We start from the raw sequence: 17,156 nt of genomic DNA on the forward strand, positions 1-17,156 counted from the left end.
TGGAAAACTCCGTGCCTCCTTTGTGTGTTCTATTGTTCGTAAACCAGTCGGGTTAGTTGGACGTCGGATTGACTTCGGCAGCAGCGTATTGTGTACGTGTGTGTGTCGCACCGAAACGTCGCCCGCCGGGTGCTCCGACCTGCAGGCTGAGGTTGGTGAAGATTAATTTACCATAACGCATAATTATCTGGATATTGTTGATATGATACCTTGAATAACCAGAAGTGGTTACATCCTCGATTACGAGGCGCACTCCGTAGTTTACGGCAGGAGAGCTTCAGAGAGGCCAAGTTTTTGCGGGGGATTGTTTCGGTATAGTTTCGGGGTATAGTTTTTGCGAGGTGTAGTTTCGGCCTCATAGACAGCTGAGGTTTGTTGTGCACGACATCGTCTCCGCTTGAAAGCTCACCTTGCATTACTGCACTCTTAAAAATGAACTTCACCGCATAGCACGCTCCAAGCTAACCATCATCTCGAATGATATCGTTATCTGCCCTGATTTGTTCAAAACGGGAGGCGTAAGCCTTTTTTTGTGACAATTATGAACAGCATAAATGTGTACAAAAAAGGCGTACGCCTCCCGTTTTCAACAAATCAGGGCAGATAACGATATCATTCGAGATGATGGTTGGCTTGGAGCAAGCTATGCGGTGAAGTTCATTTTTAAGAGTGTGGGCTCGAGCCGACTCGAGTACGCTGTTCCATATACTGGAGCTATCCCGATACCATCCGTCAACGTGCGCTGAAGTCTTAGCACGTAGGATTGTGTTCTCGTCACCACCTCGTGTCCTTCGTCGGGTTTGAATTAGGAGGCTTGACATCAGCAGGCAGGCACGTTACCCAACATTTTTTTTTCTTTCTGTAGTGCCAGGCACTCGGAGTATAAGGATATATTTTAGACAGAAAGATGACATTATGCTGCCACAGTAATCTGTTGTTAAGTACTGCGCATTTGCCTGATGGCAAATAGGTCAAGAAGCAACCAATGGATGCAATGCAACTCAATGAGTCAAGATGCGATGCATCGCATATCTCATTGGCACGGATCTGCAACTTCGTATTGCGTTTGACTGACCGTTGGGCATAACTAGCACACCTTACTGTGTATTCCGTCACTTAGAGGATTTGACGATGCTACCATGACCCCTGTGTCATAGCAACATGAGTTACTCGTAACAGCTGCGTATGTTCCACACGAAACACGACCTAACATGCCCGGTTCTGTTCATGGATATGGCTGGTGTGGTGGAGAGAGCTGTACTTCACATCGTCTCCCATGATAGGCAAGCCTGACATCGTCTGTAGGCCTAGATGTGACGGGCCTTTGAAAGGTCCCCCATTCTCTCTTTACAGCGAGCCTTGTGTAACAGAGAATGCTCGATCGTACAGTTATTACAAGGGTGTAACCGTACTATAGTAGCCTGAGATAAGAGGAGTATTAGAGAGGGAGGACGAAAGTGGAGGAGAAGTCCGCATTTGGTGTACAATACGCACTCTGACAAGTGAAAAATTCTAGACATATATTAGTGTTAAACAAAATCGACATGAGCAGGGCTAATGATGAAGATAACAAAGCGGGGTTAGCCCATAAAACAATGAACATTATTTACCCTCCGCGCCAAAGACGAAAGCCCATATCACCGTCGGCAGGCGAGGAAGAAAGTCCACAGAAGCAGTACAGAAGCGGTACAGAAGCGAAGTTTTTTATGGCGTGTTCGGGAACTTTCGCTTTAAAGACACAATGCCGGGCACTAGGGCCTGGAACCATGTCTCATGTAGTCGATCTTTATCCGCGTGAGATATATACCTGAGGTACCGCGGGTAAGACAATGCAAGCAGAAGACATTCTGCAACTTGCACTACTTGTGTTGTCTCGTCCTTCTTGTGGTTTTAGCGCTTTTGCTTGCAACGTATTACCAATAGACTGACGTTTTAGGAAGATATTCTGCTTTATTTCCTACAAAGTTTTTGCGCCCCGCACCATGCTATTAACAGCTTTCGTAACAACCTTACAACTGCTTACTCAACTTCACATTCGGCACATCACTAACTCCCCGGACCCTCCCACGGCCCTGTGGTACACTTGCGGACACGGAGCACTTGCTCGTGCACTGTGCTGCCCATGAACTACAACGGAATGACAATGAACTACCATGAATTACGTCTGTCAACAGGCCCTCTGAGATTGGGAGTGCTACTTGGTCCTTGGGTCAACTCATTGCTGCAACGTTCGAGCGTCGAAGCTTTTGGATATTTCTCACGGGCACAGGACCGCGCCTCTCGTCTATACCTGCTTCGCTCCATAGCTCAATAGAATATTTATTTTACTTGCTGACCGCCACAGGTAGCAGGTGACCACCCAAGCATGAGCGCTGACTATCGAGTCCTACATTTTGTGTCAAACCTCTCTGCATGATCGTTCTTTTTACATCCCACTCTAAGACAGTTCTTATGCCATCAACTTATGCCTCAGCATGGATTCATCGCGATTCATGGCCTCCGATTAATCGTCAAGATGCACAGCGCTCACTCATCACTTTCGTTAAGAGCATAGCAGAGCTCTCGTATTTTTAGACGTTTTTTCCTGTTTTTTCTTCTTCTTCTCTACTAGATCTGGAGTAGCTTGTCCCGCAGTGAGCGGGCTGATATCTCCATAGTTTTTCTTCTACCACCACCACCATGATCATTACCCAAATTACTCTATACCGTACGTAGTGGACTGCACCTTAACACCTCACGGGGCTTAAAACGGATCTTACTTGCGTCACCCACGGTGAACAGAACACCATTACTCGGACAAAAGAAACCTTTAGAGAAAAATTTCGACAACGCATCGTGGAGAAAGCGTGCAGCAGACTGAGCGCACCAAGGCCGCTTTTCCGCCAGCTGAAGTAAATCACAAAGACCGGGAAGTCAGAGCCGGTCTAGCCCGACTTCACTCTTGCTGCCGATGCGCAATTATCCTCGTTTCGCGAGGCCCGCCGCGGCCAGCTAGCCAGCGAGGCACTCGTTGCAGCCGGTGCCCCAGCAGGTTTCTCCAGAGGAATGAGGCGGCGTCCGCTGGCCGGATTTCCCGCGTGCAGAAATGCCACTTTCAGGTCGGAAGCCGCGGGACGACGCTGGTGATGACGTACGTCTGTGATTGGCGGTGGTGACGTCGTTGATGAATTACCGAATCACGATGTGCCGTGTGAGTATATGGCTCTTTATATGTAGCTTATAGCGATAGCCCCGCCCAATGTACCCGTCCGCGTATTCGAGTAGGTGGGTGCGGAGCGGATGAACTTGTATCGTGCCCTAGTGGGTGTCTCTGCGAGGTGTAATGTTCCAGTCGAGCAATAACCTGTGGTATTGCGTGGGCTTTGTGGTATTTTGTAATGTAACAATCAGTGCAGACGCGAAATAGTCGTATTTTTGTGGGATTCCAGCTCGGAAAACGAGATAAATATCTCGACGAGCCATCTTGACCGTGGACCAGTTTTTCGTTAACTGGTTTCGCCTCGTGAAGTTGGCAACATTGGCTTTGTTGTAAAACATAAAACGTGTGGTTTCTGTTAAACACTTGAGGCAACTTAACACAAGCGGAAATGGAAAGCACGCATGCTCGAAGTGAGTGTGATTGACCAATCAAGATCAGCGCAACATATTTTGTGCGCGTGAAGCCGCAAGGCTTTCCTCATAATGTTTGCCCACTCCCTTTCTCTCTCTCTTTTATTCTTTCAGCAAACGATACGCCCCCCCCCCTCCCCGGAAAGCTATTGTCAAAAGTCCGTGCCGACACAGTGCCAATACTGCAGATGACGATTTTTCATGCTCTTTGCCTCTCTCGACAGCGTTCCGACCCATAGTCTGCTTAGTCCATCGCGACTCATCGCCTCAAACACGTCGTTTAACGAACGATGTTTAATACGCCCAGTGCGCTGAGGTCAACAGACGTCTCATCCTTAAGTGGCTTTAAAACCGTTAAAAGAGTGTATTCAACCAGGTACCAACAAGCCCGAAGAAGTGTACTGTCTGTTAGCAACAGAATCCTGACGTGAGCATGATTAACCAATGAACCGTCGGTGCTGCGCATAATTTCATTCGTCTTGCAAGGCAAAAGTCCCAATTATTATTAATTCTGAAAATCCCTCTTGTCGTATACACCAATAATTGATGAAGAAAGCGAAGGTTGGGCGCACCGATCCCTGTCACCTGAAAAAATAATAAAAACGTCAGTATCGGGAAAAAGTGTCCCGCTAAACTGATCCCGAATACTGTCATCGGTATCCTCTGAAGTTGCCCCACTATGTTCATGTAATCCACCACGCGCTAAAATGTGAACTCGACAAGTTGCTTTGTATAGCCAAGCCTTAGGCCAAGTTTATGCCAGCGTAGCCAAGCCAAGCCGGAAAACTTCCAGTTTTTCTACGGACACGTCCACGCCGTAATAAGAATAAAATATGTAAAACGACATCGGTTTAGATAATCCCAATTGATTACCCAAGCAGCACAATGTACTGAAAGTTGAGTGCACTAGGGGTGGACGGTATGTATCTTATCAATGATCTTTAGTTTCACTAGTCTGTTCAAGGTCTTCTACCTACCAATCCACCCCTAAATGCACTCGACTTTCAGTACATTGTGCTGCTTGGGTACCGATTACAGAATTCTAACCAGAAACGCTCATTCGTGGCGAGCTCTCGCTTTTAAGATCAACCTGATGATAAGGTTATAAAACCGAAACGGCCACTTCATCCCGTCTTCACCCCTCAGCGGAGCAAGGACACCTAGACTGTGCACGATTGCCAACAAGTGGTGCACATTCCTCCGTTTGCCCGCAGCTGTGCTTTAAAAAGCAATGAAAGCGTTCGCAAGGACGACAACATCAAAACCGTCCATGCCAGAGCAGGCAGCGGAAAGCAGCCTGCATTGAACCCCTCTCGTCGTCATTTTATTAAAGTTTCGCAGCAGGTGTGTGAAGGTCACTGGCGTGCAAACAGATGAAACATGGCGATCAAGAGGGAAAAAAAACAAAAAACATAAAGCAGCTTCCGAAACAAGAGTTAGAAGAGCACGGAAAAAGTTGCATCCAGAGCTATTTACTGGGAAAACTTTGTGTAGAGATTTTATTGAAGGCGAGGGTATCGTTCCGCATGTGGTTGCGACCTATATTTCACGATATGCTGTAGCAGCAGCACGCGGCGTTGAAAGAAAAAAAGTTATATCTTAGCTATATCTTTGTTAGATCCACGAAGTGGTATAGTGAGGCAATTAAAAACATATACGCAGAAATACAAGGTAATTACAAACGTGCTCATATAATCACCCTAAGCTCCCGCCTGGTAGGTATATCTCTGTGATTCTTTGTCTTTACGTGTGTCCGGTACCATGAACAGCGCGCTACCAGTGAGGTACAATTACACCTACTTTACGTATTTTGTAGTACACTTTAACAAAGTCTCGAAGTTGCCACTTTTTGCGTTCTATTTGCATTTGAATAAACCCCCTTTTTTGCGAGAGGCGCGCGAGAGAAGGATCGAATAACAAAAAAAAAAAAAAAAAAGAAAAGAAAAGAAATAGAAGTAGCTCAAAACTTTGACAACTGACAATTCAATGTGACATTTGCTTTCGAGCATGGTCACAAATCATTACCACGCGTTCACGGTAGCTGGCCTTTCCGTTGCTTGAGTTACACAATGATGGCTACACTTCTGAACTCGCTGAAGAAGTTCGCCCCGTGTTAAATAATTGAATGTTTTACTTTGCTGGACATTCATCATCATTCACCATCTTCTTTCCCTCAAGAAAATGGGATAGGGTGCCGCCTCAGTGGCGAAACATTCCATTACATCATCACTTATTTGTTGTTGTTGTTGTTTGCAGGGTCTCCCGCAGAAACTTTTGAGAATACGAGGCCCTCAGCAAGCCAGAAGCAATGACCATCAAGGGCAAGGTATTCTGTCGGCGTTCCTCGGGCCCCTCGACCCCAACTGCCACACGCCGACACGTTAGGAAAACAATCACACTCAGGTAAGCAAATTTCGCGCGCATTTCACATTTCATTTAAGTAGTGGGATGCTAACGCCGTTCCATGTACATGTGTCCCCGTGGCAGATCATGCATCCAAACTCACGTCCTTGCTACACCGCCGGTGCCATTCATTACGAACAAAATCTCGTGTCTCTAGGATGCTACTGAATTTATGTGATTGCAACCTACGCGTGCCACGCTGTATTCTCCGAAAATATATTTTCTCTATGAGACACGGTAGTATCGTCAAATTGATCAATTAAGAAGACTAATTCACTAACACGTCACAATGTGTGTAATCTACCATCCGTGTGCCAAGATTGCTCCTCCAAAGTAGATTTCGGCCTCCTCATCATACCTGCTGACGTTCTTTCCACGTGGTGCGGAGAGCTGGGCATGCACTGTTGCTGGGAATCAGATATCAGAGCTCTTCGATGACGTCAGTTACTCTTGGAGAATCCGAAACTACGACTCGCGCGCGCACACACATAAAGAGACCATGGCGAAGTTCAGCATGTTCTTTCGAAAAATCCTGGATGCGCATAATGTTCATTGTCGGAAATTGGGATTTGGCTGACTGAATCTTACAGCGAAGCTGATTTAGAATACGAAATCAAATCAAATTAAAGAAAGATTGTAGTGACACTTTAATGCGATTGGATCTTAAAGCCGAGGAACATTTACTCCTGTCCACCCGTAATACCCCACGCGATCCAACATGCACCTTCACTGCACCACCGACGCGATTCTGGGATGCTGATAAGAACGTATTGCCAACGACAAGACGCTGACACACTGCTGCAACGCAACCGCACAACGTGCCGTAAAACCGTGCGTGAAGTTAGACTCCAGCAGAATTGCGCCACGTGCATTCTAAAGAGCCTCATCACTGTCCTTTAAAATCAGGAACGAGACGCCAAGCACACAATCGTCCCGTTACGTCATCAAACCTTCTAATCCCCGCAACTATACTATCTCTCAGCACGCGCTTGCCACGTTGCAACACCGCAACGGAACATATTTACTGACAGCTAGGAGCATCGCACGCACCGTGCAACACTCCGGGCTATCCTTCACCTGCGCTCGCACGTCAACTCTAAAATTTCGCCGTTCCCAACAAAGCCCACGCTGAGCGCATCATCGGTACCGCACCGTCCGAATCCGTCGGATGTACTGCTCGATGCCCATGACGTCAGCGCCTGCCGTCTTCGGTCCGAGTGAAGTGTCAGCGCACTTTCTACCAGGTCAAAGTACCGGAAAGTGTGAGGAAGTAAGCGTCGCTAAAGTGTGAGTGAGTTTCCTCCGATTCGTGTGCGCGCCTGTTATGTCACTGAGTAAAATATATGCGTCATAATCTCTCGTGCAGGGTAGTGACCCTATGGTGATGGCATAAGGGAAAGGAAGCAGTGACGTCGGCAGGGGATGTCATAATAGCTTGAATCACCGCTCATTTGAGAAGCTGAATTGTGTTGTCTCATGTACAAGAAGAAGAAGATAATGTTTTCCCGAGCAATGATCCGTTATTATCTTGGGAACAATGTGTGTTACCTGTGGTGGTGCCCTACGATGCTTCTGCTTCTGGACTCGCAAGTACACATGCTTCTGGAGCTCTTGATTCGCAGTGGTAAAGTGAAGAACGAAGCACTTCTTTCAGAAACACTGCAACATTCACTCACTAAAATCGTCAACTCTGCAAAATCGATGATGCAAAATATGCATAAGCCTCGCCAGAATGAGTGGAAATGACGACGTTGGTCCCCGTTCAACGTATGTCCCCATGAAAGTTCCGCCATTCTTAACATATGCAATGGCATCAACGCTATTCGGACATATAGAACAGATGGTCGCGTATTGTACGTATTGTAAGGTCACCAGCGCAGTACAGCATCGCACCTACTAATGAAGGTTACAAATGCACGTAAGATGCTTACGCTGATGATGCACTATAGTCAACACTCCAGAACTTTTGTAATGAAAAATAGCCTTTCTGTTTAAGCACTCTAAAGCTGAGGTTCAGTGAATTTTGTGCGCTGCGTCTTTACTTCGTCACTGCCTACAAACCCACCCAAAGAGTAAGTGATGCGACACAGTGACGGAGAAGCAGGTCGCGAAGAAGAAGAGTAAAGAGGTGGAAGAAGATAATAGCTGGCATTCGAAATCTCCAGACCCAAGGAAGGAAACGTTAATTCTCTTGCTTCACCTTTAGGCAGTTGTTTTACGAGGCCCACCGAGATGCAAGAATAAACGATATACACGGTAGTACGATATAGTCATGTGGCTGAAGAAGATGCCTGTTTCGGATATACTAGTTCGACTGTGCATTTTTTTTTCTTTCTTTTTTTCTCTAGTGACAAATCCTAAAGTCTGAAAATGGCACTCGCACCAATATCCTTTGAAATATTTCTATCAAATAATTCGAAATGAGCAATATTTAAGACATTAACAAAAAAAGTAAACACGAAAATAAAATACCCCGCGAGCTTTGCGAATGTGTGATGCCGACACGGCGGCACAGTGCTGCGCCAAAAATAAAATCCAATCACACTTTGCATTTCAATGCATTCCAATCGACCTCATCGTTTATGCATGACACTAAGGCACAGTTACATGCAAGATTGATAATCAAGCGTAGCCATCACTCAAAAGTTACACTGCCCTTCGAAAGCCGGTAGAGCGAGCCTTGATTCGGCTTGCATATTAGAAGCCAATAGTATTGGAGACGCAAGGCGAGCCGACCATTATATCCAACTCCTCCCACCTCCGTCGTTCATGATCTCCAATGGAACGGTCCTGGAGAGGTCATTTCAGTCAAGGGTCATTTGGACGAACGTATAGTCTTGTTTGCGCTGTGTGCTCGAATAGAATGACCGGAAACGATTAGAACCAAATGTTATGGTCAGTCATATTGTGAATCGTGGCGGTGGGAGTTTTCGAGCGATTGCACCTGCAGCTTTGTGTATCCCATTCTGCAGGCCACTTTCACCCTTAAAGGTGCGCGCACTGGATGCGTGGTGCTCGAATGTTCATTAAATCATTGTGTGGATTTCGTAACATTTGGTGATGCTGGAACCTGCCGTCGAGAGCTTCGGTATAGAACAGATAACACCCCAGATTGCCTCCAGATGCCGTGAAGAATTTTTGCGGGTGAGCACATATGACATTCCTCCAGGTATGTCATTTGGGGTAAACTGTGACGTGTAATTTAGGGAGCGACATAATAGAGCGTGTTAGTAGACAGTTGATGCGCATGATCTATGCGTCCGCGGGGCTCGCTCACTCACTCACTTGCTCCAGGGCAAGTTAGTATGGCATGATAAAGCATCCCCTAGGCGAGGCATTACGATTCATTTACCTGACAACAACAACAACTTTATTTGAATGATGATGAGAGGGAAGTTTCATCTCCAGGGGCGATACTACCCCATTGGTGTCGGTAATGTGACTCACAGTCAGGACTACGGTGTCCAAAAACTTTAGAAGTGTTTTTTGGGCAGAGCGTTGGTCTGCAGGGTCTGGCCATGGACCAAGGAAGTCTAATATAGTGAGAGGTCGAGAGTCCACCTGATTTAGAGACTCTATAAAAGTGGGAATCTGATGTGGTGATATGCTTAATAGATGCCGGCTTGCTATTGAAAAAAAAAGATAAAAAGGAAACGAGAAAACAAATATTAAAAAAGAAAAGCAGGGCTGGTATAGTGCGGGCAATGGAGAATGATCTGCTCTAAATCTTGCGCAGTTACCTGTTCTTATACTGTACAGTAGAGATCAACCTTAATCGTAACACTGGAAAAAATGTGGCATCGTTCCCGAGCACGATTATAGCAACCCTTGGAGCCACGAGGAAATCTTAATTGAATGAAATTATTCTGTTAGTTTAACGCAAGGATTTTGTTCACTTAACATTCCCCCAGTGGCCCAAGTGTGGCTGCATGTTGCCGCGCTGGGAAATAAGATCGATTTTTTTTGCAGTGTTATTATTAAGGTTGACCGGAGCTGTACATTGTAAGATCGTGCCCCAAAAGGTTTCCTATAGGAAGCCCTGTTCACAACCGCCAAGAAAGTATATTTATATCCTATCTACACACATACACACACACACAAATGCTTCGCGTACAGCCATAGAACTTAGGCTTGTTTTCTTCTGTATATACAATATATGCATAGGCAATATGCTATGCATACATACATAGCATATTCTTAAGGAGGAGCAGTATAACAATGATATCTTACAGCTCCCCGAACTATATAGTGAGCGCTGACATGGCAAGGCGCCGGGGCGTCCCTTTGTGCCCCTCGTTTCTCTTCACGAATTCATGCTTGAGAGGAACGAACCTTGAAGTTATATCAGACAACAAACTGACGTGTCCTTAATTCATTTTCTGCCAGAAAGCCGTTCTCCCTACCTATTTCTCGTCAAGGTGAGACGCAGCGAAGTGTTATCTTACACACGCTCGAGGTGTCAATAGAGTGTTACTCCAAGCTTAAGACTGCTAATTCTACAGAATACATACGGAAGACGATATGAGGCGGCATCTCCTAACGCATGAACGGAGGCCCTGCTTGACCTTAATTACGGAAGAGGTGGCCCGAAGTGTTCACGGAAGGTCGCAGAAAATGTGAAAAAACACAAGGGTGGCACCCGTGGGGGTATTGTAATATTTACAGTGATGATACGCGACGAAGGACGGATTATACAAACCTTATTTGTGTTTCACGGGATACAAAAGGTTTCTGATGACGCTGTGGCATTGAGTGATGCGGTTGCCTTCCCAGAATGGCTCGCAGTTAATTGTGTACAAGACCCCCTCGTCGCTGCCGTCATTACTGCTTCCTTGATTTCGTTGACAGTGCCTAATGCTTCGTTAAATGTACACAAGTTGGTCTGAACAGCATATCCGAAACTTATTTCTCAACACGTACGATGTAGGTCGCTTTGCTATATAATGTTGGTGACAATTAAGTGACACATGTGGGACACAGCGTTTGAAGCGTTTTGTGAACACGCATGCGAAATCAAAGCCTATCGAATTCACCCTACTGACACCGACACACAGACTAGTATTGCGAACGTTACAATCCACAATCACTTTTCAACCGCTGGATGGATATCTCAAGGCACACAGAGGTGATGAAACATGAACTGAGGTACCAGGTGATGAAATTATGGTGTGGCGCCGTGAATATTACACCTGGTGACTCAAAATCGGGGAAAAGAGGCTGGCACAAGGAGAAAGCGCTGTTCCCACCTTATAGCACTGCTTTAACGCACGTTTTGGCGGTCGAACTCTCGAAATTGCACGAGTACAGGTTCGATGTGATGTCGCTGTCACCATTTTTTCCGACGTGGCTCCTTATGAGTTTTACCGTACGAAGAAACTTCGTGTGATGAGCACGCAACTGCCGAGCTGGGGAGCTGGCCAAAGCAGCATCAACAACCTGCGCTGTGCGCCCTGGCGAACTACCTCAAGGACATACGTGAACTAATCTTTTAAATCACTCAATACTTTTACACATCAAAGTAACGTCAAATCAAGCGTCATGGAACAGCTGGTCCCACCAGTGGGTCTACTTCTAATCTAATCTAACTGTCGAAACGAAGGCATTTTTCAACTACCTTAACGAGATGATCTTGAGTGCTGTATCATTATAGGAGGAATTCCGTTAGTCCTCGACCATGTAAGATCACCGAGCAAAGCCAAAATAAAATCTAAAAGGTTGTAATATTTCTATAAGGCCGAGGCAAAAGTTCTTCATTTGCACTCAAACAGTCCTCACAAGGAAGGACGCACTGGTTGCGAGTGAATATCTCGATTCGAGATTAAAAAGAAAAGAAAGATGATGATGATGATTGTTGGTGTTTTCTGGCGCGAAGGCAACGAAGGCTATAGAGTGCCAAGACTGTGGTAGTGAATGTAAAAGGGTTAAAGCAAAACGATTAGGTTAAAAATAAAGCAAGAAAAGAAAGAGAGGAAGAAATGTAATGCAAATGATATTTGGCGGAAAGCATCCTCCACACCCAGTAGAAAATAGCAATAACAACCATGCAATATGGCACAAATACCCTACAGGAAAAAGCTTTCAGTGGAGCACAACGATAGCGATAAAAGAGATGCAGCATCTTGAGCGCGGCGCCCAAGACACGTGGAACTCCGGGGCGTACCAAGGACTACTCACTCATGCGAGAGTCTCCAAACAAGGCTGCGAACGAGGCTGCGAACGAGCTAAAGGTGTCAACACGGTTTAGAAACGGCACACGGGGCGTATGACATACAACAAGCACGAAAGTAGAAACACGCCGTCTTCGTATCTGTCGTCCTACATTAATGCAGTGACGCGACGACATCTTTCGTACCAAGGCTATAAAGGGTTATGAAGGACGAAGAAGATAGGATTAAAGTTTCGAGAGAGAAAAAAAAAAAAGAGAGAAAACGCGCAATGCGCTAGCCCATGAGTAAATTGTTTATGTGAACATAAAGCATAGCAGCTAGGAACTGCTTTAGCCTGGTTTCTCAGTCACAAGAACCGCAACAAGTCATTTTCCATGCAGTTCCGTTCCCTGGTTCCCTGCAACCAGCATCCTGTACATACCCACTCCAAACAGTCAATAGAGCCATCACAAAGCGTTGCAGCTATGCTGTAATTCGAACACACCTGCAACGTTTAATTTCATAACGCCTGAACCGTACGTAAGGACAATTGCTGCACTTTTTTTTTTCTTCTGTAGACTATTTTCATAATCAGCCCAGTCCCGATTTACAGTTTCGGGATACTAACCAAACCCACACGTATTTACGACTGAAAAACCAAGAGAAAAAACAGCAACTAAAATTTGTACTACCGGGCCTCAAATTGTTTCTACTCAAAAATCCGATTCCCCTTTTCGCTCTCAGTCAAGCACATGTGCGACCTGACTTCCGTCTTAACGGTTACAGCATCTGACCCAACCATCCCAGCATCCCAACCCATCGCATCAGCTACGAGCTCTTCGAGCCCTCATAACCTTTTTGGCAGTAAGAGGGCCCCTGCGTGAACCCTGAACAGTCACCATCACCATCGCCATCACTCACCACCTTCTCCCCCTCAAGCAGTGGGATAGGGTGCCGCCCCAGCGGCGAAACATCCGACTACATCATTATCACGTATTTGTTGTTATGTTAAATTTATGTGTGTTCTCTTTGTCGGTGGAAATCTGAGGAATTCTTTCACACATCTTTTGCATGGAGTTTTACGTCTCGTTGTGCGAAAGATAGAACGGGACTTCGCTGGTCGGTGCTTTATTCTGCTGTATATGGACGCTGATATACCATTAGACTCGCCACTAAGAAAACCAAGACTCAAAGCGGGAAACTGGGAAAAATTGCACGTATAGTGTACAGGTCTATGTTCTTTCCCCATCAGTTTTGTTTTTGTCCTATTAGAACAAGAATATATTTCCCAAATTAAGGCCTTCACCGTTCGCAGGCAATGTAGGACACATGGAAGTGTGCTTGAAAATGCCAACTAAACAGTAGAACTCGCGTCAAAACACTGACTCTTACCTCCGTGTTTCTTTGATGCTTCGCATGAATGCTGAATGCATAACTGCTTTCAGGCATAAAAATTCGAATTTCAAACGTATACAAAAAACCAGGCTCCAATATCCACTTGTTTTTTCTCCTTTCGATTCACGCAAACCTATCTCGCTGACCACAACAACGACCGTCGACACTTTTCTACACGGTCATCCAACCTTGACCAATGGCAGGATCTCCCCATGTACCGCCGCAACCGACTGTCAATCGTCGAGAAGAAAGAAAAATGCAAACAAATACAGCAAAGGAAGGAGGCGAGAGGCGTGACGCAACACCATGATAGCATACCCAGATTCGTCTCCATGAAGCTTTCGCTTTCTTTCAAGGACCCCTTCCCCCCAGCGGAAGATGAGCATCCATAATGCCCAGCGAGGAAAGTGTAAGCTGCAGAGAGGGCGGAGGGTGCCATCGAAAGCTAGCGCGAGTCGTAAGTGTTTTCCAGGTGTAGAAAGCCATCGTCACATTCTCACGTGAGCTTTTTCCCGCGAGACCGACGTTGTGTGAACTGTCTCTGCCCCTGTGGGCTCGCGTTGTCCCGCGTCGTCTGAAGTCAAAGCTCTCTTGCGCACGTTGCAAGAAGTCTGGCTTTTGATTTTGAACGCCTGCCACGACTAGTTTGACGCCATGAATGTCCTGAGTTTGTTGGAGTCTCGCCAGGTCTTTCGGTGAGTGGGTGGTGACTTGTCTTTTTCTTCATCTTATATTTTGATTCCTCGCCTATAAAGTACTCAGCGTTTCTTGTCACGTCCAGAGCAGACAGGTTGTTGCTACTTGCTTATGATGTGTACAGAAGGTTGAGCAAAATCTATCTTTCGTCGGTTGTGGGCGTGGATCGTTGTAGAAAGAGATTCTGATTGAAAGAAAATTCAACGATTCGGTAACAGCATGTAGAAGCCCCTGGTGAAGAGCTGCAGATAGATTGCGAACAGAGACTGTTGAACTAGTAGAACAGTATCTCTTCAGAATACGGTGACACTTGACTTGAGGCTTCTTTCTCAACAGTGAATATAGAGTTTGCAACCTTATGTTCCGTCCTTATAGAAGAACAGTATCCGGGCAGGTATCGAGGGCACTATCTGTTGAAACTATAGGGGCTGCCGACCTGAGACTTTGTATACAGTAGGACCACACTGTACAAACGTCCATATCAGAGTCGCAGGGAGGTTAATAATTTTTGACGCGGTGTTGTGCTGTAATTTTATATAAACGTAGGCCTCTGTCAATGATCATTTTTAGTGTATTTAGGATATTCTGTAAGCTTATAGCATTCGTTTATGCGCATATTGTGAGTGATAGCTATACTTTGATTTGTGTAGTTTCCCTTTCTTTTCTGAATAACGGGTCCTGGAGTAGTCAGTCCCGAGACTAATTTCTTTTACAATTCAATCAATCAATAGCTATGCTTGTATCTCGGCACGTCGGCACCATCAGTACTGAGGCATTGTTGAAGTACGTATGGTGGGTCAATGGAAGATGAGGGTCAATATGTCCGTGGAACGAACACGAGAGTATTCTGTCAAAAGTCGCTGTACGAAATGTTGTGTCAGGTGTACCATTCACTCATCATGAGTGACGATCACTAGTAACTATCACTATCCAGAGATTAGCAATACAGCTAATAGCAGCAACATTTTCAGGCCGACAGTTTAAACTATACTTTGTTCAGAGAAAAGGAAAAGTACTGTGAATTAATTTGTACCAACAAAAAATAATTAGGTCGCACGTGATTGTTCTAAACCGACTGCGGCGACGAACACAGTGAGCTTAAATAACATATCTGTGCGTTCAGCTGATGCACCTGGGTATCGGAGCATGGAACGCTCAACGCTCTGGTTAACTTTTATTGCAGGACCTCACGGGTTGCGCCTTTGTCTTCCTAGATTTGTTTTGAACGTAATCGTGCGTGTATATATATCTCTACTAACCATCTCTGTACTTACAGGAATGTAGCAATGTCGAACAACAACAACAATAAATGATGACGATGAGATGGGGTTTTTCACCGCGCAATGTCGAACTATCAAAGGTGCATGCGCTATATCCCATTCCTCATATGCGGTTCGTTTTTGCGTGGTGAATTTCACACCTCGAAAGCACGTGGTGCGAGCATATATTCGTAGCATATGTAAAGCAGAGTTCAGATACATACGAGCCTAAACGTTGTTTAAATGCTGGCAGAAGTACCACAACGGCATTAACCTCGCCTGCTTTCATGGGTCATTGATTGACAATAAAAATGATAAAAATATAAAGCGAGAGCTAACGTTCAACGAGAAAAAGCAAACAGAAACAAACAAAAACTGTAAGGAAAACTTTCACGAAGTGTTAAGTGCGAGGCTTTAGTACAGGACATCAAATATAATAGCATATTGGTATGCAATGTAGCGCGCCTAATGTATTCCACAGAAAATAAATCAAAACTGCAGAGGATCCTCTCTGGGCACTTACATCCGCTGTACATCGAGATCACCCACTCGATGCGCACGTAGGCTGATCCCACAAGATAGCGCGCGGCATAATTGCCTGTTTGGCCTAGCTATCCAATATGCAGGTTCTTGCCGCGTATGATGCGAGCGCTGGGCGGGCAAACAGGAGCACACTGACCTATTACGTTATCGCGAGGAGGGATGGCACTGAACATTAATATTCGCGTGTCATAGGGGGAAAGCAACCTCGCAGCGGCTGTACATACGCCGTGAAACAGAAAAGCAACAATGCTAGAGGCCATAGATCACAAGTGAAGATACTTTTCAAGGTCAGCCAGAATCATCAGTGCGTGAGGGTTTTTGAGTGCTAGTGCCTCACTGGCCGTGGGCGTACCAGTAGGTTGGGCGACGCAGTTCATATTGGCAAAGCAGTCTTTATGCATTCGATCATCTTCTGAATGTACACACGAACCTCGGTCGTGACTTGATACACCTCTGGCTGCTAAAAACGCGTCGTACGTTTAGGTATCTCTCTTTCCCTCACCTATTATTCATTTATTCAGCAAATTAAAGACTGTCCAATGATGATGCGTTGAAACAATCTGAAAGTCATGCGCCGAAAGGAGTGATAATGGCATGTTACTCCCTCCTTCTAGGTCGTACTTTCGCTTTGATTTTCATGACAATGACCATTTACTAAACCGCGCATCACAACATAAGTTCTGGAAATGGTGCCAGTACATTCGCGCTTATTTAAAAAATGTCGATTAAACTACGGTGCCTTCGGAGCGAGGAAGGCTAAACAGAAGAAGAAGCGACGAATACTTAAATAGCCTCAGAAATTTCTTCGTTTATGGGTCAGGGTTTCGTTCCTGGATACGCTCCTATCCAGTAGGAATGCTTAATTGCCTGTCTTCCAGGGAATGACGCAGGGCCTCGGCCGCAATCGAACCGGCACGGTGTCATCCGCACACCGCGCATGCAGTCATCCGTCATTAAAAGATCTTCTACGACGTGTAGGTTGAGGTTCTTTGAAAGTTTCGTTGATGGGACATCGCCTATAGCGTGGCCTTCCCATTCTTTCCTGACAGTATAGCTATACGTCTCACAGGAGGAGCTTTCAGCATGCTTGACACTTTAGTTTAGA

General features: G+C 45.6%; 1 protein-coding gene across 3 annotated transcripts in view; it reads left to right on the forward strand.

The window, feature by feature from the left end:
• The first annotated feature begins 59 nt into the window (after window positions 1-59).
• LOC135366854 (RING finger protein nhl-1-like) overlaps window positions 60-17,156 on the forward strand; it is a 35,301-nt gene continuing 18,204 nt past the window's right edge. The window contains exons 1-2 of one of the 3 annotated variants that reach the window (XM_064599799.1): window positions 60-151; window positions 5,866-6,012. In XM_064599799.1, coding sequence (XP_064455869.1) covers window positions 5,918-6,012 — 95 coding nt within the window. In that variant the 5' untranslated portion in view covers window positions 60-151; window positions 5,866-5,917. Of the gene's footprint in view, window positions 152-3,011; window positions 3,191-5,865; window positions 6,013-13,991; window positions 14,249-17,156 lie in introns of those variants that run through there. The other 2 variants (XM_064599798.1, XM_064599800.1) reach the window with 2 other exon arrangements.

The sequence above is a fragment of the Ornithodoros turicata genome, chromosome 8 (assembly GCF_037126465.1).
Source record: "Ornithodoros turicata isolate Travis chromosome 8, ASM3712646v1, whole genome shotgun sequence".
Classification (NCBI taxonomy): domain Eukaryota; kingdom Metazoa; phylum Arthropoda; class Arachnida; order Ixodida; family Argasidae; genus Ornithodoros; species Ornithodoros turicata.